The sequence below is a fragment of the Choristoneura fumiferana genome, chromosome 6 (assembly GCF_025370935.1).
Source record: "Choristoneura fumiferana chromosome 6, NRCan_CFum_1, whole genome shotgun sequence".
Lineage (NCBI taxonomy): Eukaryota > Metazoa > Arthropoda > Insecta > Lepidoptera > Tortricidae > Choristoneura > Choristoneura fumiferana.
Genome location: NC_133477.1, coordinates 1,882,743 through 1,904,731, shown reverse-complemented (window position 1 = coordinate 1,904,731; position 21,989 = coordinate 1,882,743). Strand labels below are relative to the sequence as shown.

Here is a 21,989-nt window from a genome sequence, read left to right as displayed (position 1 = left end):
CAAGATTGTTAGGTATTACAAGGATTTTAGGGCGTCTAAAGGAATATAGTTTTGCTACAGGTAGGTACTTATTTAGTAGATTTTCGTATTGTTTACAATCATAGTCGATTCCTTATTGATTGAATACCGTTTAATTCACCTAAAAGTAAACACTTTAGACCCATTTTAAAACAAATTACAATTGCCTATAAGTAACTAAGTTTGCGTAAATGTTTGTTTATAAGTAAGTAGGCACTTTGTCAAGCCGATATAAAACAAACTAAACAAAAATATCACTAAAGATTGACCAAAGAGGTACCTACTACCAAATGGTTGCTGTTGCTGATAAAATATTGTTTTTTTGCAGCTTTAGCCATTAAAGTTTATTTACTTATTTATTAAAGGTAGCTTATTGAATTCATATTAGTACCCACTGTTATCTTTATTCATCGGCAAGTGGGAACCCTGTGCTCTTGGCGCCAATGGTGCCCAACAGAATATGAACGCTCGTGTAACATGATAAGTTTAAATTTCGCGTGCAAGTCGTAAGAGTAGGCAATGATTTATACCTAAACTTGACTTTTGTTCGAGAGAGTCCTTCTGTACGGTAGTACTATTAGTTATTCTGTGTCTGAGGGCAGCATTTCTTACTATACGAAATGCACACTACGTTGACGCGCCCTGGTTTCGCGCGGGTCGGGTGTAGTTTTTGGGAAATGGAGCTGAAAATGTGTGTGTGAACATTATTAGAGATTGATTAGACACCTTTTTAGAGTTCTGTGACCAAAGCATAAAAACGGGACCCTATCACTAAGACTCCACTGTCTGCCTGTCTGTCTTTCACTAGGCTGTATCTCATGACATGAACTGTGATAGCTAGACAGTTTAAAATTTCACAAATGGTGTATTTCTATTGCCGCTATAACAGTAAATACTAAAAACAGAATAAAATTAATATTTAAGGGGCCCCCATACAACACACGTGATTTTTTTTGCATAAATGTAATGATGTTGATAATATTTATTTGTATAAATGTACTTTAAAAATAAATAATTCAATTAAAATAAAATAAATATTTAAGGGTTTAGGTAGATTGGCACTTGGCCGTTTTTTTTTACTTTGCCCGTGCGAAGCCGGGGCGGGTCGCTAGTATATAGATAGATACATAATTCCAGAAGCAGCATCCTGCTTTGATAAGCATTTACTGAAACATCATTATATTTTAGTCATTTCAGTTTATCAAGTCAAATACAAATCACTTCAAGTCCACACAAAAGTAAAAAAAAATGAATTTCTATTACAATATTTGCATTTTCATATTTTATTTGGGTTCGATTGGTAAGTGTTTAAAATTAAAATGATTTTCTGTGTTCTCATTGCTTTTCTTTCAATAAGTTGAAAGTGTTATGGTACGAAATGTATTAAGGAGGCATTATGGAACAAAACCAGCGAAAAGCGTGTCGGACACGCCCAGGGTAGGGCCCAGTAGCTTTAACGAAAAAATCAAATTATATTTTACTAAGGATTTCGTATTTCCGAATACCGAATCTTCCAAGTTTAAGTATGTTTTATACCATAGGCATTTACTCTTAAATTACTAATAACTCTCAAGCAATCTTAGCCGCTATAATTTTCCTTATACATTTGATATTATTATATTTACTACCATTCTGAATTTTCCCAATTTTTTTCCCAATTTGCAGTTTAAAGTTAAATATTTCGCAAACAGATCACTGAATAGAAAAATCGTCTTAGCAACCCCCCAATAGTTTTAAAAGACCTATCCACTCTACAGGGATAGTCGAAATAAAATAACACCCACACTGCGTCTAAGGTTTACACACCGAATTTTTTTTTTTTACTTTCTTTTTTTTTACCAATTTGTTGGCGTGACTGATAATGTATTCATGCCAAATAACAGATTTAGTACTAGACTAACGGTATCTGAGCTTAGCCGCGGACGGACAGACATAATAATATAGACAGACGGACAGACATGGCGAAACTTTATAGTTAACTATATAGTTAGTTATGGGTTCCTAGTTGACTACGGAACCCTAAAAAAAGGTTTACAGGGTTTAAAGTCCCGAAAGCCAAGTGGCTAGAGAACCTGACTACAAAGCTTGAGGCCCCGGGTTCAATCCCCGGTCGTGACAGATAGTTGTATGATATTTTCATGTTTTTTTTTTTTCACTGCTTTTTTCCACCTTGGAAAAAAACGGTTTTTTACAACACTACCGTTAAACTTTCTGTTGTCTACATTCTACAATCCAGATGGCAAGCAGTTCAGGTTCGATTACCAGTACAGCCAGGAGGCGGAGGGTTGGTTCAAACTGCACCAAGTACCAGCCACTTGGAACGACGCCTGGCTGAAGTGCTTCCGTGAAGGTAGGTTCATCCACTGAGCTCCGTTTTAAACCAGTTCCGTAATATTCATTCATCATCATCATCCCAGCCTATATACGTCCCACTGCTGCGCACAGGCCTCCTCTCAGAACAAGAGGGCTTGGGCCCAGTGCGGATTGGGAACTTCGCACAGTACAGGTTTCCTCACAATGTTTTCCTTTACCGCAAAGCTCGTGGTAAATTTCAAATGTAATTCCGCACATGAATTTCGAAAAACTCAGAGGCGCGTGCCGGGGTTCGAACCCACGACCCTCTGCTTGAGAGGCGATAGGTCAAACCACTAGGGCAGCACGGCTTTTCCACTAGGCCACCACGGCTTTATCGGCTCCGTAATATTATCATTATGAAATTCACTAGTATTTTGTTTATCCTGTCCCGAATCGGCCTTTTCAGTTACGAGCGCAAGTGTCATCGTAATGCTGTGACATCTGTAAAAAATGTCAAAGCCCATTATTATAATCTATACTACACATCGACATCTGTGTCGTGGTTATCTATTGTTTGCCCGAAAGTTATATGCCCGAATGTGTCGTTTACTAGAAAATTTATTTGATATATTCTTATTTTCCCGAAAATTAGATGTCATAATGATACGAATGCAATACGTATTGTTTTCCATATTATTAAGTTAAATAATATTATTTAATAGAATATTCAAACGCCATACTATATAGTGTTTATTTTGATTATGATTGATTAAAATTGCTTTTTTCTATTACTAATCTATCTATTATATTTATTACCCGGGCTGCTATAAAAAAATACTATGGGAAACAAAGATTCTGTCAATTGATAAAAATGGTAAACAATGAGTAGTGAAAAATAATTTATAAGAAACAATCTTATGGCGGTTGAATATTATAGCACATGATATCCGGGCAAATGAAATTCGGTCAAGTGAAGTTATACCCTGTGTCGTAAGGTACAGTCAAGGAAACTGAATCACGTATCATAGTGGAACCTTTTCGTATTAAATTTCGCTATGATTTCATTGGCAGATGTATGGGATGTCAACTTCACATTATTAGCACATAGGTTCCACCCAGGTACTTGATTTAATATCCTCGACTGTACATAGAGATATGTCGATAATGCTACCCAAAAGAAAAAACAAGGGCCACAAGAGTCATTGGTAAAACGAAAATACTAATAAATATAATTCTTTACGAAATCCCTTGTCTAAAAATGGTTTTATTAATACATAATTTAATATATATAGAAATCTACACTATTTAGGAAGAAAGTAAGAAAAATAAACACACGGTCGCAAAAATACTACCACCAAACAGAGCTTGTTTTCTTGCATAAATTCAGAGAAATGAGTGTACGAAGAAAGTAATAGGCGTATAACGGTATAGGCGCATACGCGTGGCGCCGGCGCACAGTGGTGATTCACGAATCTCTGAGAAGAAAACAATAATCTTAGTAATTGTAATAAAACAAAGTCGGGTTTGTTCGAACACTTATAACTCGAGAACGGCTGGACCGAATTTTATGATTTTTGATTTGTTTTATTTGTCTCCGTCCCGAACAGGAGAATAACTATTAAAAACATTGGAAAAATTTACGAAAAAATAAAAGAAAAAACATTTTCCCATACAAAATGTTCATGGGTTTCGTAACTTTCAGTTCTAGACCATGTACCCACACACTTACAATAAGTCAGTTATTTTATATTTTCCGAGAAGAATATTGCTGGGTCCGCTAATATAATAAGCCCGTAGAATAAACCTAATATTTTTTTATTTAATTGTATACTTACTGTAGTTTTTAAGTATTTTAATTGTAATTATTTTATGTTGAAAAAATGTCTTTCTGCCAAGTTTCTTGCGGCGCATTATTCTTGGCAATGATGGTCTTTCCGAAAGCGCTGGTAGTTTAAAAAAATGACTTGTAAAAGTGCCCATTACGGCCTATTTACTGAATAAATGATTTGAATTTGAATTTGATTTTTTTTTGGACTGGAAGAAATTAAAATGGTGATAACAAATTGACAGGTGCAGTCCTGGCGTCTCCTGAAGATGCCTCCATGCTGGCAGCGATGAAGACCCTGACAGCCAAGCTCGTCAGATCCTGCGGAGTCTACACCGGCATCCATGCCACTTTCTCGAAAGGCGACTATTCCACCATCGAAGGTTCCTTTAACATGTTATTTTAGGGTTCCGTATCCAAAGGGTACGACCTGATTACTAAGACTTTACTGTCCGTCTGTCTGTCTGTCGCCAGGCTGTATCTCATGAACCGTGATAGCTAGACAGTTGTAATCTTCACAAACGATGTATTTCTGTTGCCGTTATAACAACAAATACTAAAAGCAAAATAAAATAAATATTAAGGGTGGCTTCTATACAACAAACGTGATTTTTGCAGTTTTTTTTTCTAATGTCTAATGTTGTATAGATAATGGTACGGAACCCTTCGCGCGCGAGTCCGATTCGCACTTGGCCGGTTTTTTGTTTTTATTTTTGTAAATATTTCAGTTATATTTATAGTGACCCCCCCATAAGTCAGCATACATGCAGGCAGCAGTAGGCATGGCTTGTCCCGTGGGATTAATAAAACGGTTTACAAGAAATAACTCATTAGCGGCTAACTTCACTTTTTTTATTTATTTTAACTATTCAGAGATTTTATCAAAGTAAATTTTGAAAGAAAATTTTCATCTAGGTACTTTTTATTGTCGTATCGATCTAAATCTTGGTATTTATACGTAATTCTGGACAATACAATACTATATATAGTACCTACCATCGAAATGATAATGACGGAGCCAGGAGCTGGAAAGTGGAACTTAAAAACTTAAAGAAAATAGTTAACCAAAAGTAACGCTAAGTGCTGTCGTCCGTTTAATGACTGAGTTATTATAATTAATGGAGCGCTACATGTAACAGGCTACAGGCCAGTAAAGAAGCCACGTTTTTCCCAGGAACTCCTTTATCCAAAATCCCTGTATCCTGGGCACCTAATGAGCCTGACAACTTCGAGAACGGCGAGGACTGTCTGGTGCTGCTGCCCAATGGCACCTTAGCAGACGTCGCATGCTCTGAAGTCTACCCTTTCTTCTGTTACAAGAAGAAGGCTAAGCACATGTTCCTCGTTGGTTGCGGCACGGTTGACAACGGTAAGTATTGTATAATAGTGGAAACACAACATAACTTCTTAACTGGTCTTAAATTAAAGGAGACGGTGACTGTATGACTTCTCTTTTTTCAATACAGCTATTGAAATACATTGAAAGACATCATTTAGTTCACAAAATACGGAGCCATTGCTTAACCTATGGCCAATCAAGCAGAGGATCTTGGTGAAATAAACCCACAGAACTCACATCTTAACGCTTTGAGTTTAGCTTGACATGTTTCGGGCTAATCCATAGCCCTACCTCCCAAAGCACACGTCAAGGTGGCTACTGCATAAATAATAAACATTTATGTTGCTTCAAAAAAAAGTGTCCGTTTCGGTGCAAAACGCGCACTCTCTATCACCGTCTGTCTAATTTACCGCACAACATTCTTAAGCTAATCCTTGCTCTGTCCAGGCTACACCCTCGACACGAGAACAGGAAGCTGCTACAAGTTCCATCGCCTGCCGCAGAGCTGGCCGCGGGCATTCGCCGCATGCGCTGGCGAGGGCGGACACCTGGCCATCATCAACAGTGACGTGGAAGCCCAGGTCATCAAGGATCTGTACGCCAAAAACCCTGACAGCCTCATGCCCGGCGCCTTCACCAAACTCTCCAGCCACATCGGATTTTGTGATTGGGGTGAACGCGGACTTTGGCTCACCATACATAGTAAGATATTTTTGTCCAATCTATAACTATCCCACCCCACTAGCTCTCCCACCAGGTGGACTGACGACATCGTGAGAGTTGCGGGAAACCGGTGGATGCAAGTGGCGAGTTGTCGTTCATTGTGGCGTTCTAAGGGGGAGGCCTTTGTCCAGCAGTGGACGTCTTCCGGCTGATGATGATGATGATGATGTATCTATCTATCTATCTATGGTCTGTCCCAGAATTCGAGATACTAAAATGACAGTCTGAAAATGTCAAACGTAAAAATAATGTGGCCAGCATAAAAGGAACAGTGCTGCTCCGTGATTTCGGTTTCGTAAATAACCGATAAAATTTTATTTACGATAGCAAAATAACATTAATGCATTCAATATTCTACTTTCCATTTTACTTATCATACGATAAAGTGATGAATCTAAAGCACAGGTAAAAATACAGTGTTCATCACTTAGTGCCAATGTAAAAAATAATACAGAGGGGCTACTACAAAACTAGAAAACGAAGTTCGTATGGCACCGTCCCTTTCACTCGCGTTGAATGAGATAAGCGTCAGCGGGACGGCGACATACGAAGTTCGAGTTTTGCATTTCGTAGTTAGGGCCAGCAGGGCTACTACGAAATTCGAAAATCGAAGTTCGTGTCGTTCCGTCCCCGTTCCGTCTGACACTACTATTTAATTTAATACGTAAGTGAGAGGGACGTTACGGTACGAACTTTGATTTTTCGAATTCCGGAGTAGGCCCTCAGATATCACACAACGTCATTGTTCATGTTTTTCGTATTCAAGTGGTATTCAACCGATTTTCGTTACTTTACTCGTATTGTCATCGGATGTGATCAGCAAGGCTACTACGAAACTCGTAACTCGAAGTTCGTGTCGTGCGGTCCCTCTCACTCTCGTATCAAACAGTGTAAGTGTCAGAGGGACCGCATGACACGAACTTCGAGTTTCGAGTTTCGGAGTAGCCCAGCAGTGCGTTTTCTCGTGTTATTGTTGCTGTTGACGTTATTTGTTAAATTTGTTGAGATAGACTTTTTATTTGTTAATTTTGTTTTGTTGGTCGTGTTTTTGTTGTTTGTTTGATTAAACATGGACTCTGAGCAGCCAAGTACTTCGTCGCATAGACGACGCAGCGAAGAAATACTTTCGCCTCGGAAAAACGGAAACGTCAAACCTCTTAGCAAAGCCGAGAAGTGTATGGTTGTAAAACTTACTTAGAATGAAATTGAAACTTAAACATCAACATCTATAAAAAGTCGAAATATCTCGAAAACGGTCGCATTTTTATTAGACCTATTTTACCTTTTCTAGAATGTCCTAAGTGCCCTACATTTTAGTACATCACGGATCTGTTCATATCTTAATATTTTACGACATACATACATTGGTACCTACAAAATCTTTCGGTGATAACCGTTGCGGCACATCACTATTTATGAGACGCCAAAAAACAGGTAACACATGAAACGTCATTTTAGTATCTCGAATTCTGGGACAGAACCATATTTATGAGGCAAACCGAGCAATATAATTAATCCCACCAATATTATAACCACCACGGTTCTGCAGCGCTTCCGCCATGTTTGCGGGAGCTCGAGTGGACAACTTTACTGCCGTCTTGCGCAAAAAAGATGGCATCACTTTTAATTAGGATACGTGGCAGCCCAAACAGTCTCCTGAAGACATTAGCTGTAAGAAATGAGTGCTCAATTATGCAACACCTAATTAAAAATACCCTTTCACTGGCTAGCTATAATTACTAACATAGTCTTAAGGAAATACTAACAAAATTTTTGGATCAAGTTGTCTGAATAAATAAAATTATTATTATTATTATTATTATAAGAGTTAAAGCGAAAATGTGTAAGTCTGTTTGTCACCTCATCACGTCTAAACCGCTGAACCAATTTAGATGAAATTCGGTATACAGATAGTTTGAGTCCCGGAAAATTACATAACTAGTTCCCCGCGTAATAGCAATAACCGAATTCTACTCGGACGGAGTCGTGGGTAACAGTACACACGTATAATGATAAAAATAACAATTGGAGCCATTAGGGTGAATATTTGGCACACATTTGCCTACCCTGTTGCTGGTGCTGGCGGGTGCTACTACACGCTACTGGGTATTTTTTCCTCTATTTTGATGACCCCGCTTGTATCCACAGGCCAAACCTTACAAGAAGCGGGTTACGACAAATGGACGAGCGGCGAGCCAGCAAACATCACTGACACCAAACACAAGAACGGACAGTATTGCGGCGCCGTGCGTAGACCTGGTACTCTGAACGACGTTTGGTGCGACCTACCCACCCCTTTTATCTGCGAGAAAGCTCCAGATAGCCTCATCAATGATGAAGACCTGTAAATTGATTAACCTACCGATACTTATATAATGTATCCGCATCGGGAAAATTCGTATCTTGTTATATTCGTCATAATTTCGGCGTAATTCAACCAACTTTTCTAATGTAATTCACGAAACACGATTACAATGTTATACTTACCGACCATCGTTTTCTTAATTAAAAAAAAGGAGCATCGGGTTCATGTCGACGATTAGGACGTTTACTTTAAGTAATCTCTGGCAACACACAATTAATGGTCAAAAAATACATAAGTACTATCGTGACCTACCACTAATAGGTATTACGTAACTTCCTGAGCGCCGTCAATGAGTCGGTCTTTATCGGTCGGTTATTCCCTTGACTCTGACTAATTATATCGTGTTTTTAAACCTCATTCTTTTGTATTTGTAAAACTAAAAATAGATGGACCTATCTACTTTTACTTAAATAAATGTTGCAATCAAATCAACACTTTTTTATTATATCCAAACCAAGTGTTTAAACAACATTGAAGTAAATTACAACAATAATATAAAACAATATTAAAAAAACTAAAAAAATATATAAGTAAGAGTATCAAAAATCACATCTATCCGTACCTTCCTTGTTAACATCACAAAGCTGGGCAAAAGATTATTTTCTCATTAAATTTACATTTCATCTAGAAGAGAGTGCTTAATTTAAATTTAAATTAGTTAAGCAGTTTGTTCTGATGCTGCGAACGCCTCGATCGACTGGCCTGTGAACAATATTTCCATTATGTATGCTAGTATCCTTTCCTCGAGGTATTTTAAGAGCTGGTAGACATTTAAAAATATGAAGAAAGAAAGAAAATATACTCATCGACACAAAACTTGGCCCACTCTACGTACAAAATTACCTGAATAATGTATTACTGCAAACATTTGAGTTAATTTAAAATTTCCTACTATGTGTCTACTGTGTGTGTGTGTTTGTTATTCCTTCACAAAAACGGCTGGACATATTTGTATTAAATTTAGTGTGTAGATAGCTGCACGTCTGAAATAACACATAGGCTACTTCTTATCCGGATATTCCCACGGGACAGGGATAAAATCTTGAAATTTCAACCGCTGGGTTAAGTCTTGAAATTTTGGACAGTTGTTCTTAACACAACCTCAATGAAGACCACGATATAAATTTTGGTTATACCCAGGGGAATTTAATGAAATCCCGGAATTTCAATGGTACCAGATCGAATATTTACGCGTGCGAAGCCGTGGGTAAACTCTAGTGTATAATAAAGAGAATACTTTTTAAGGTCTAATGTTTTGCCGCTCAGTTAGTTCATAAGTAAACGGGTCAATCAAATAGTTAGTTTATGTTGTCTGCCCGTAATCCAGGAGACTGATAAACTTTGTTAGAAAAATGTTTGCAATGTAAACTATTAGCATTATGAGATGAGCCATGAAGGAATGGCCTTAAAACTATCACAACTCCCAAATTTTGGTGGATTTGTAACCCATAAAATCACACTTTTAATAAATAAGTGGGTAGCTCAGATGTTAACATAAAGAATACCTAGAACCTCGCCTATTGAATTAAACCCGGATTTTTATCCCATGGAAAAAATGAAAACAAATTTCAGGGGATCTCAAGGTACGGGGCAGCTAGAATATTATTTAAAGTTCTGTTGCTATTATGTTTTTCTCTATTTCCGATAAAAAGCCAACTACGGGAGACAACTTATAAGTCGTCCTTTGAACGAAAAACAACGGAAAACGTAACAATGAACAACTTAACTACAATTAAACATAGCAAAAATGTCAACAATAAAAAAATAGCAGAACAAGAGTCAATGGAAAATTATTACGAATTCAGTCTCGAATGTTAGTGCATTGAGTGACGTCTCGCGTCAAGCGGCCCACTGTTGTAATACCAGGATAATAAATAAATTATGCATACAAAAACAGTCTTCTCTTTGTAAATTAATATAATCAGTGTAAATGCTATAATAAAGATTACCGTCAGTAAATTAAAATATTTTATCTTGATTATCTAATTAATACAGTTTTTTAATGGGAAGTCAATTTCTGACAAATGTGGAAACAATAAATGTCTTGAATTCTGCAAATATTTTTTGATTACGGCAACACCTTTGTTTACATTTTTCCGTGGGTTTAAAAATCCGGAAATACAAACTGAAATAAAGATGCATAGAAAAACCAGAAAAATAAGACCAGTGCTGGGAATCGAACCCAGGTCCTCGGCATTCCGTGCCACATGCTATACCACTACCAGTGGTGCACTGGAAAGTGATACAGACACGAATTTCTCCTATGCACCACATATCTCCGCTTGTTTGTTTTCCTATTTAGTCACTTAAGCACGCAAAACACCCGAGAATCCGAATCCGGTATGGAAATGCCGAGGACCTGGGTTCGATTCCTAGCACTGGTCTTATTTTTTTGGTTTTTCTATGCATCTATATTTCAGTTTGTATTTTCGATATGGGTTTTACGGGATGACCGTAAAAGTAACAAAAAATTTTAAATTGAAATAAAAAATACAAAAAGATTTCAAAAAACCAATCTTAATTAAAAATCCGGGTTTAAATTTTAGCTGGTTGTTCAGATCTTTCAACTCCGTATCACTGGTTCTTTGCGTATAATGACGTCAAAGGAAAAAGAACTCTATCTTGTTGTAAACTACAAGTGTACTCACTTAATTGATCCAATTTCTTTAACATATGCACAGCTGGGTACTCGTCTACTTGCATATCGTTCTTTACTTTATGTTGCTCTGGTACTTTTTTCACAATAGTTTTATTGTTGCTTTCCTGCGATAAAAAGACTATTTTATAAGTACTTATGACTGTTGCAAGCAATAACTAGGAAGAGATCTGCACCATCTAATATCAAACCGTTCCACACACAAAATGTGCTTGTTTACAAAGTCAGTTATAATACCAGAAAATATTTCGCCCAAAAACTACCCAATTTAGTTTAAGTAAGTAATTTATTTGACCAAGAGCGAGTAGTATATACAAAGCAAGAAGCCCTCAGAATATCTTGAAATCAAGATGTCTAAAAATTAAAAAAAGAATATTTCTGTGGCACTTCGCTGGCTTGGCTCACGCGATATAATAGTGGCAGTTCTCCCTAACCACTTCTCCTTATTTTATTTATAGGATTAGGTCCATTGGTGTAGAGTCCATATTTATTTATTTATTAATCTAAGAGCCCCCTAAGACCGCATTCTTTCTATCGGCTGATAGTTTACTCGTATAAGTATCCATGATACATCTTTATACTGATTAAAAGCCCAACTAAACTATCGGCCGACAGAAAGTCTGCAGTCTGCGGAGGCTCTAAGGGTCAATTATGTTGCTCAAGGGATTTTTTCAAAGTAGTAACGGTATGTAGAAATTGAAATGCTTTGGAGTGACTAGAGACCGGATCATAAATGCTACAAATATGCATGAAAACCGTCAAAATGTGCAAAGTTAAAATACTTACTCATTTGTAATAACACCATTCCACATCCACTGAGGTAACAAGCAGTATTCGAGTTTGGTAATATATATAGGCTCAATATGCAAATGCATTATGCATATTATTATAATCCGGTCTCTAAGACGGTCACACGTCGAGCCACACTAGTTAATAACATATTATTAATTATGCCAATTTCTCTTAGTTTATTCTCTAATTGCCACTTAGGAAAGTATGCCTATGAAATGAATCTTGTATAAGTCAGTTTGAATAATTATACGAGTCGATACTATAGAGTTCCATTATCTAAAGATTTATTATATCCTGAAATCTCAGGATTTTGAGACTCTTCTCAGGATTCCGGCCGGATTTTGATAATCTCGGGAAATCTCTGGATTTTTTGACTTTTTAAAGTAGCTTTAGGCCTTGGCAGCCGTCAAGTAAAACATGTTACCGGCGTGACCAGCATGCCACCCATAGCCGGCTGTTTTCGGACGAAGTTCCAGAAGTCGTTGCACTTCTGCTCCACGCCCTCATTGTCGCCAGGTTGCCGGTGGAAGTCAATGACCAAGTGCTGAGGTCTAAAGGGCTCGCCGCAAACCCGGCCTGAGTCTACTTCTGCCGCTCTTGAGAGAATCTGAACAGTAAGGTTTCGGTTACACCACAGAATCCTACTACTCGTAATATTATAAATGCGAAAGTTGGTGAGTGAAGAAGTGAGTTGGTGAGTGAAGAAGTGAGTGAGTGAGTATGTTTGTTACTCCTTCACGTTGAAACGGCTGGACCGATTTGGATGAAATTTGGTATGTAGATAGCTGGACATCTAGAATAAAACATAGGCTACTTTATATTCCAATATTCCCACGGGATAGGGATACAATCTCGAAACAACAACTGGGCTTAGAGTCATGAAATTTGACATGATTGTGTTTAATGTAACGTCAATGAAAACCATGATTTAAAAATCCCGATATTTCAATTTAGTTGCTAGATCTAATGATTTACGTGTGTAGAAGTGAAGCCACGGGTAAACACTAGTAAAGAATATAAATGAAGAAAATTGTAACTTGGTACTGACACTTGGGGCCGTAAAAGTAAAAATTGGAATTAAAATAAAAAATACAAAAAGATCCCAAAAAACCAACCTTAACATGGGGCGAGCCTTTTGTGTTGCACTTTTGTGTGACATTTTGAAACTTGCATTATGTTATTAGTTAGCCAGGACTTAGGCACTGGAAATTACCTGGGGGGTTTCGATCGATGATTTACTGCCTTCAGACGGAGGAACAGCGTCACACGGCATGTTGTTGAGGCACTGGCAACACAAGCAGCTCAGGAAGAAGGTCACCCAGTCCGTGACCACTTCGACATACCTCCACAGCGTAAGGAACCTCGCAACTAAGGGATGAACTGAATATGCACTTATCGTGAACATTAATGGAACATTTTCTTCGGGCTTTACGAATATATCTAATCGATAAATGAAATCTGCAAAGATCACGATTAAGCACTAAATAAAGTAAATTTTTAAAACGATCGAAAAAGGTGCCCCAAAAATAATAAAAATGTGTCATAAATTTATGTCAATAGGTTATAAATTATGTCAATATCTGAGGAGTTATACTATTCTGTAAATTGTCTATAGTGTACTGACAAAACAACAGCTTTGCGGCCAAGTTGCAGCAAAATACGCAGGCAAAATAATAATACCTAAGCGCTAAAGAGTTTCATTGGTCAAACGTCTAAAAAACGGTTTTATTAATACAACGTAACACAATACAAGTACTTTTAATTCAACTAAAGTCTATTCCTTTGATCTATTTAACCAAACGTGTATCTTTCTGATTTCATTTTACCAAGTTTTACCGATAGTCTCTCTCTCTCTCTCACACACACACACACACACACACACACACGCACACACACACACACACATACACACACACACACACACACACACACACACACACACACACACACACACACACACACACACACACACACACACACACACACACACACACACACAATTAATAAATACCTAAAATTTAGGTTTAGGTGTTTAGGTCCTAAATAAATAAACCAGCGCGTTATATTACAACCACAAGGTGCAAGTTTTTATGCAACGTTAGTAAAATTCACGATGATTTTTTTACGAAATCCGGGACTTTTAGAGTAAGTACTATTATTTTATTCTGTGCTTTTAATTTAATTGCTAGGGCATGGTTTGCGCGTGCGAAGCCGCGGGTAAATGCTAGTATTATTATAAAATACATAATTCCATAAGCAGCATCCTGCTTTGATAAACATTTACTTAAACATCATTATAATAATATTTTAGTCATACCAGTTCATCAAGGCAAATAAACATAACTTCTGGTCCACACAATAGTAAAGAAAATGAATTTATATTACAATATTTGCATTTTCGTATTTTACTTGGGTTTAATTGGTAAGTGTTTAAAATTTTAATAATTTTCTGTGTTCACTCTTTCTTTCTTTCAATCGGTTGAACGTGCGATGGTGGGAAAAGATAGCGAAATGAATTGTGCAGGCACAATGGTATAAAAAGAAAGGTTACGGGGTTTGACGTCCTGATAGCCAAGAAGTTAAGAAGAACCTGACTACAAAGCTTGAGGCCCGGGTTCAATCCCCGGTCGTGGCAGATATTTGTATCAATAATACGAATGTTTGCTCTCGATTCTTGGTCGTGTAATAAATATGTATGTGAGTATGTAAATATTTATGTGAAGTATGTTTATCCGTTGCCTAGTACCCATGGTACAAGCTTCTTCATCTTTTAGCCACTCAATATAGTTTGCGCAAAAGCGTGCAAACAAAAAATTGCCCATTCAGCGATTTTGAGGTTTTTCAAATGCCTTATTAGTGTCTAAATGCTTACGTTTTTTAAGGAAAAACTAATTTAAAATATAGATAAACTCTTACTCTGATGTATAGCGGTGATTTCCATTTATTTCCGTCAGCGTTTTTTTTTTTTACCAAATCATTTTTTTAGTGAGGTTTTACAAAAGTACGCGTCAGAGCTGTCTTTCATCCTACTAATATTATAAATGTGAAAGTTTGTGAGTGAGTGAGTGAGTGAGTGAGTATGTTTGTTACTTTTTCACGCTTAAACGGCTGGACGGATTTGGATGAAATTTGGCGGAAAGTTAGTTTATAACCTGGATTAAAACATAGGATACTTTTTATCCCGATATTCCCACGGGATAGGGATAAAATCTTGAAATAACAACCGCTAGGCTTAGAGTCATGAAATTTGGTATGTAGGTAGTTGGACGTCTGGAATAAAACATAGACGACTTTTTGACCCGATATTCCCACGGGATACCTAGGGATAAAATCTTGAAATAACAACCACTGGGCTTTGAGCCATGAAATTTAGTATGTAGGTAGCTGGACCTTTGGAATAACACATAGGCTACTTTTTATTCCGATATTCTCACGGGATAGGGATAAAATCTCGAAATAACAACCGCTGGGCTTAGAGTCATGAAATTTGGTATGTAGGTAGTTGGACGTCTGGAATAACACAGGCAATTTTTTGACTCGATATTCCCACGGGATACCTAGGGATAAAATCTTGAAATAACAACCGCTGGGCTTAGAGCCATGAAATTTAGTGTGTAGGTAGCTGAACCTCTGAAATAACACATAGGCTACTATTTATTTCGATATTCCCACGGGATAGGGATAAAATCTCGAAATAATAACCGCTGGGCTTAGAGTCATGAAATTTGGTATGTAGGTAACTGGACATCTGGAATAACACTTAAGTGACTTTTTGACCCGATATTCCCACGGGATAACTAGGGATAAAATCTCGAAATAACAACCACTGGGCTTAGAGCCATGAAATTTAGTATGTAGGTAGCTGGACCTGTGGAATAACACATAGGCTACTTTTTATTCCGATATTCCCACGGGATAGGGATAAAATCTTGAAATAACAACCGCTGGGCTTATAGGCATGAAATTTGGTATGTAGGTAGCCGGACGTCTGGAATAACACATACGCTACTTTTTATCCCGATATTTCCACGGGATAGTTTTGTAACTAAGGGACCCCATACATCCGTGTATTATTATTATTATTATTTTGTAATTTTTTCTTTAATTGTATACTTACTGTAGTTTTTAAGTATTTTATTTGTAATTATTTTATTTTGAAAAAAAATGACTTTCTGCCAAGCTTCTTGCGGCGCATTCTTCTTGGCAATGATGGTCTTTCCGAAAGCGCTGGTATTTTAAAAACTGACGTGTAAAAGTGCCCATTGCCACCTATTTACTGAATAAATGATTTGAATTTGAATTTGGATAAGGAAAAATTTTGAAATTTTAGCACTGGGTTTAGAGTCTTGAATTTTGTACAGTTATTCACAACACAACCTCAATGAAGACCACGATATAAATTTTGGAAATTTCCAGGGAATTTTGTAAAATCCCGAAAATTTCAATTGCAACTACCAGACCGAATAGTTTACGCGTGCGAAGCCGCGGGTAAAAGCTAGTGTGAAATATTTCTATTATAACCCACCACAAACAGTGTAATTTTAGTATTTAATAATAGAAAATATAGTCTTTTAAGACATAGAGTCATCACATGTATCAAAATAATAGTTATTATTATTCCAATACCATTCTACAAAAGGTCTAAATCGGTCTACTTAATCATTTTTTTTTCTCATTTATTAGAATGTATTTGCCAATAAAACAATTTTATTATAAATCTACAGGAAATTTTTAGTCTGTAATATTCTCGAGGTGCCGTCTTCGTGAGAAAGATCTTGACCCCGCTCTGGGTCGTTTCTTGATGCAAAGGTTTAACGCAGCAAGCGCATTGGGCACCTTCGCGCCTAGTATGATTACTGTATTATTTGAGCCGATTTGAACTATAACCATACCAACAAAAAGTTGGAAACTTGTTTGTCACTTCAAAGTTCAATATCTCAAAAACGGCTGAACCTATTTTGATAAAACATATCTAAGAACCATCGCTAGAAAAGCTGCTATCAAATAACAAACAACCGCATTCAAATCGGTCCAACCGTTTAAGAGCTACGGTGCCACAGACAGACAGACAGACACACACACAGACATACAGACACACACTCTTTTTGCGGGGATTAAAAACCAGTGCCGCTGCTACTGTCGAATATTTACGTTATGGTGTTATCCTCGAATGTACTGGCATTGTTCTCCAGATGGCAAGCTGTTCAGGTTCGACTACGACTACTACCAGGAAGCTGAGGGTTGGATGAAGCTGCATCATATCCCCGCGACATGGAAGGACGCTCGTCTACGGTGCTTCCGGGAAGGTACGGATTATGGAGGGGAGCACGTAAAAAAACATGATTGCCACAGACATTATACATACGAAATATTAGGTACATTGGGATTAAACGTAGGTATAGAATAGAATATTTATTAAATGTCAGATAAATAAGTTTCTGTTAAAAATGTAATTTTTAATACAAGCTTTTTTGCTGACTGTACTTTTTGTTGACTGTACTTGCATTGTAATTTAAGCTGCATATCAGTATCAGATTTCAAATCGGTACTATTAACCATTGAGGAGTTCCCTCCTTCGGAGACGATCCTGGTAAGACCACCAAGATGTAACTACCAGATTACTTTATTGTCACCAAATTTACATAAGTATGTCAAATTTCAGGTTAATTGGATCGCTGAAAGTGGGTCAAATTTAGTTTCCAACGTAAGTCCCAACAAGTCAAGTCAACAAATAAGCAAATAAACGCAAACGCCATATCAAAAAAAAAGTAAATAAACAGGGCAAGCTAAGGTAGGGCAGGGTAAGCTTGTAATAAAAAAATGATCCAATACATGTTAGTAAAATAAACAAAAAAATAATAATTTATAATTGAAATTCACAATAATCATTCATATTGTTTTACATTACGATCGCGTACCTACGATTATTAAAAATTAAAATAAAATCAAAAATCGAAGTCAGTATAGAATTTAAATTAAATTAAATAAAAAAATAGATCTAAGCATCTGAAGGATAAAAAAATAGCTTAAGGTATGCTACGCCGATATTGGTTTTCGGCTGGTAAACTGAGATGGACACAGGACTGGGCAAAGTGGCGTGAAAACGGAGAGACCTTTACTCCACAGTGGGTGATTTGATTGTTTGATGCTGATGTTTTGCTTTCTCTTCATCAGGCGCTGTGCTGGCGTCAGCTGAAAACGCCCACATGTGGGCAGCCATGAAGAGTGTTTTCAAGAACTCGCAGGCGACTGTGCCATGCGGCATTTTTACGGGAACACACGCGACATACTCAAAGGGCGATTTCTATTCCATTGGAGGTAAGGTAATTAATTACAAGTGATTTTATTGTATGGTCTAGTGTCACAGTTTCCCCCTATGACCTTCATACGTCCTGGTTATGAGCGGTCTCAGAGGATAACAATGACGGTCAAAACAAGGTATTATTAGCCTTTACGTGGGCTAAAACTCAAAATCACTTGTTTTTCCAGAGACAGGTTTGTTTTGCAGGTGGTAGGACCTTGTGCAAGGTCCGCCCGGATTGCTACCACCATCTTGCTCGCTAATCCTGCCGTGAAGCAGCAGTGCTTGCACTGTTGTGTTTTGGCGTGGAGAGCAAGACCGCCGGTGAAATTACTGGCACTTGAGGTATAGGTATCCCATCTTAGGCCTCTAGGTTGGCAACGCATCTGCAATCCCCCTGGAGTTGCAGGTGTCTATGGCCGGTGGTGATCTCTTACCATCAGGAGACCCACTTGTTCGTTTGCCATTCAGTCGAATAAAAAAAAAGAAGTCTAAGCCAAAAATCTCCCAAAAAGATCCCAGGAATAAATAAATATACAAGACTTGCTCGTTTAAAGCTTATTATTATGTATATTAAATATCGTCGTGATTAAATCTCGGATGTTAAATTTATTTTATTATAGTCTCAGACCATTTCTCTAAGACCCATCTACATATAGGTTCTCAAAGTGAGCGTTCAATATCCATGTTTTTGATATTCTAGCGACTTCCTCAGCAAAGCGAAATTTCCTGCCAGTGTATCATTTTCACACAAATTAGTCTCGCTTTCCACTTGTCAAGTTTGTTTCCGTGGCAGGCATCCCTCTGTCTCGCATGCCCGTGACGTGGGCGCCTGGTGAGCCGGACAATGCAGATAACAGCGAGGACTGTCTGCTCATGCTGCCCAACGGCACCCTCGCGGATGTCAACTGCTCCGACGTCTACCCCTACGTCTGCTACAGAAAGAAAACTCCGAACGCAGCGGTTACCAACTGCGGAACCGTCGATACCGGTAAGCATCTGTAGTTTTAGCCCACTGAACCTTGGTCCTTTTGCACTACTATAGCGCAGACAAACAATGAAAAATGTTTACGTTCTGAAATAGAAAGAAAGAGACTAATTTACTAATTTATTTATAATAGCAGTGACACATTACACAGATTAGAAAAATACATAAATATATGACTTTATAAAAAGAATACACTTAAAATAGGTAGGTACTTATATAAATTAAATACATATTAATTGAAAACAAATATTTGCATCTTACCTCCTAACATTTTGCAGTCCGGTTCTATAACCATATGGTTATCCGGTCATCAAATAACTATTTTATCCATCTAGATACATTTAAGCATTGTTATGTTTGCAATAGAATACGCTCTGGACAGTCGCACGGGCAGCTGCTACAAGTTCCATGATGAGCCCCAAGTTTGGGGCAGCGCCTTTGCCACCTGTTCCGGTGAGGGAGGTCACCTGGCCATCATCAACAGTGCCACAGAAGCCCAGGTCCTGAAGGAACTGTACGCCAAACACCCCGCCAACAGCATGCCTGGCAACTTCATCAAGCATGTCGTCCACATAGGACACAGCGAATGGGGAGACCACGGCTTATGGATGACTATTCACGGTGAGCTTTCGAAACGACTCAGTTTTGTGTGGTGGTGGTGATAGTTGGCTTTGTGTGATTTGTGTGTGTTTTTAGTGTGGAGGTGGAGGACCCATATGTTGCATGGATGTACATAGCTATCGCAAGGTCACGGATGAGCAAAATAACTGGTATACTTTGTTGATATGGACCTCTGCGAAGTAAAACCTGATTCAAAAATGAACACAATATAGGTACACTCACAAACTTTTGCGCTTAGGTTAGTACGAGTAGGATCATCTTGACCTATATACGTCCCACTGCAGGCAACCAGGCCTCCTCTCGGCATGTAAGGGCTAGGATCGTAATCTCCACGCAAGCCTGAACTTCACACAAAACATTGAATGTCTTCGCTGATATGTTCAGGTTTCGTTCACCTTTAAGCTCATGGTTTTCTGATATTATTTTACACGTCGATCTAGAAAACCACAAAGGAGCCCAGGCTTGAAAAGCCATAGGTAACCACAAGGCTTCCAATACTCTAGGTTTAATAGAACTCCCTATTTCCAGGGCAAACGTTGAAAGAAGCGGGCTACAACGTGTGGGCGACTGGTCAGCCGGACAACTCGAGCAACCAGTTCTGCGGAGCGATGTTCACCAACGGCCAACTGGACGACGTCTGGTGTGACAGAGCCTGCCCTTTTATCTGCGAGAAGAAACCGGACAGTCTCCTGACTGACGATGAACTATAAATTCTAGTCTTTATAGAGCCTTTTCTTTTACATACTTTTTATATGCAAATAAAATTAAAAAAAAAAACAATATTGAATTGAATTTCTTTCGGTTTATATCTAAAGTCTCTTCCTGGAAACATTAAAGGTCGATTTATTTAGTTGTTGTTGTAGTGTATGCATGATAATCTTTAGTAAATTATTCTTCTATTTCTAAATCTCTATGATTGTATAATTTTAACTTTGGTAAATAAATCATTATCTTACCTAACTTGTCTTACCTGTACATTTCTTTAAAGTTCCTCAAAATTTTATACGACAGAATTTTCATTTGAAACCATTATGATAGATAAGATAAATAAAATAAAATAGCTACACTCTTCACAGAGTGGATGTGGACGCCCGATGAGGATCACTAGTGAACCTTCGTGACGATTTTCTTGAGAAATTAATGTAGTATATCCGCAGACCTTATATCGAGATAGACCTTAAGAGTTTACCTACCTTGCGTGTAAAAAGTTTGATCCACGGTCAAAGTTTTGTCCGACCTAAATGCGCGATGCGCTTTGGAAAAGCCGCCGCTCCAGTCGCGGCGGCACGCCTTGGAATCGGTACCGCGCGCCTTTGAATCGGTACCGTGCGGTCTTGATTTCCCATCACTAAATCTCGCTCGTGACGTCATCGTAGGTACGAAAAATTCGACACGCTAGGTTCTCATACAGTTTGAAGCGCTCTTTTCGTCTATCTCGATATAAGGTCTGTGAGTATCCATCCATCCATCCATAGCAGCCCTTAATTCGTCCGTCTTCGGACATAGGCCTCCTCTCCATTTCTCCACGCCTGGCGATCGACAGCCATATGCATCCATCCTCCACCCGCCTGTCGGCAGATATCGTCCTTCCACCTCATTGGTGGTCTCCCTCTACTGCGAGTACTGTGAGTATATCCCTCTTCTAAGTTGGTTGTATTTTGTGGTAAAGCCAATAGCGGGTCAGTTATTTTTCAAACTGCTTAATGCGCCAGAGTTGATATTGCAGGTGCAACTTATTTATAAATTTATTCCTTTTGTTCTCCACCTTCCGTGACCTGACAAATGCTGAGTGGATTCCTTTTCATAACAAACGTACTTAGATAGTTATTGGAATATTTGTTAATTCCTAATTGATTATGTTAGTTGTGAAATAAACGTTTGTTATTCTTATTCGTTCTTTCAATTTATTAAATTATCAGCTAACTGTAACTGTGTTGTGTGTGTGTGTGTGTGTGTGTTTACTATTTTTTAAATGTGGAATCATTTTGGTAGGTACTTGTTCCAGTACAGATATGAAGCGTCCGGTTGATAAGTTCTCATTGGGGAATCCCTAAGCTCTCATGTTG

At 38.0% G+C, this 21,989-nt stretch overlaps 3 protein-coding genes across 3 annotated transcripts; 2 read left to right on the top strand and 1 right to left on the bottom strand.

The window, feature by feature from the left end:
• The first annotated feature begins 1,220 nt into the window (after positions 1-1,220).
• On the top strand, positions 1,221-8,997 carry LOC141428810 (hepatic lectin-like). The gene is made up of 6 exons (XM_074088826.1): positions 1,221-1,318; positions 2,255-2,368; positions 4,384-4,521; positions 5,313-5,507; positions 5,925-6,179; positions 8,349-8,997. Exons 1-6 carry the CDS (start codon positions 1,267-1,269, stop codon positions 8,546-8,548), a joined length of 954 nt encoding a protein of 317 aa, XP_073944927.1. The 5' UTR covers positions 1,221-1,266; the 3' UTR covers positions 8,549-8,997.
• Positions 8,998-9,111: 114 nt separating this feature from the next.
• On the bottom strand, positions 9,112-13,592 carry LOC141428812 (uncharacterized). The gene is made up of 4 exons (XM_074088828.1): positions 13,227-13,592; positions 12,438-12,620; positions 11,214-11,328; positions 9,112-9,267 (listed from the first exon to the last, which is right to left on the bottom strand). Exons 1-4 carry the CDS (start codon positions 13,416-13,418, stop codon positions 9,224-9,226), a joined length of 534 nt encoding a protein of 177 aa, XP_073944929.1. The 5' UTR covers positions 13,419-13,592; the 3' UTR covers positions 9,112-9,223.
• A 755-nt stretch (positions 13,593-14,347) lies between these two features.
• On the top strand, positions 14,348-20,883 carry LOC141428811 (C-type mannose receptor 2-like). Its single transcript, XM_074088827.1, has 6 exons — positions 14,348-14,435; positions 17,206-17,319; positions 18,188-18,331; positions 19,111-19,305; positions 19,669-19,923; positions 20,452-20,883. Exons 1-6 carry the CDS (start codon positions 14,384-14,386, stop codon positions 20,631-20,633), a joined length of 942 nt encoding a protein of 313 aa, XP_073944928.1. The 5' UTR covers positions 14,348-14,383; the 3' UTR covers positions 20,634-20,883.
• The last annotated feature ends 1,106 nt before the right edge of the window (positions 20,884-21,989 follow it).

Excerpts from the sequence above, each read along its gene's own strand:
- LOC141428810 (XM_074088826.1), top strand. The coding sequence starts at position 1,267 with ATGAATTTCTATTACAATATTTGCATTTTCATATTTTATTTGGGTTCG. Across the intron at positions 2,369-4,383 it reads GCTGAAGTGCTTCCGTGAAG|GTGCAGTCCTGGCGTCTCCT; the intron begins GTAGGTTCATCC and ends ACAAATTGACAG. Across the intron at positions 4,522-5,312 it reads CGACTATTCCACCATCGAAG|GAACTCCTTTATCCAAAATC; the intron begins GTTCCTTTAACA and ends CGTTTTTCCCAG.
- LOC141428811 (XM_074088827.1), top strand. The coding sequence starts at position 14,384 with ATGAATTTATATTACAATATTTGCATTTTCGTATTTTACTTGGGTTTA. Across the intron at positions 14,436-17,205 it reads ATTTTACTTGGGTTTAATTG|ATGGCAAGCTGTTCAGGTTC; the intron begins GTAAGTGTTTAA and ends ATTGTTCTCCAG. Across the intron at positions 17,320-18,187 it reads TCTACGGTGCTTCCGGGAAG|GCGCTGTGCTGGCGTCAGCT; the intron begins GTACGGATTATG and ends TCTCTTCATCAG.
- LOC141428812 (XM_074088828.1), bottom strand. The coding sequence starts at position 13,418 with ATGTTCACGATAAGTGCATATTCAGTTCATCCCTTAGTTGCGAGGTTC. Across the intron at positions 12,621-13,226 it reads CATCGATCGAAACCCCCCAG|ATTCTCTCAAGAGCGGCAGA; the intron begins GTAATTTCCAGT and ends CTTACTGTTCAG. Across the intron at positions 11,329-12,437 it reads GTGGCATGCTGGTCACGCCG|GAAAGCAACAATAAAACTAT; the intron begins GTAACATGTTTT and ends TTTTTATCGCAG.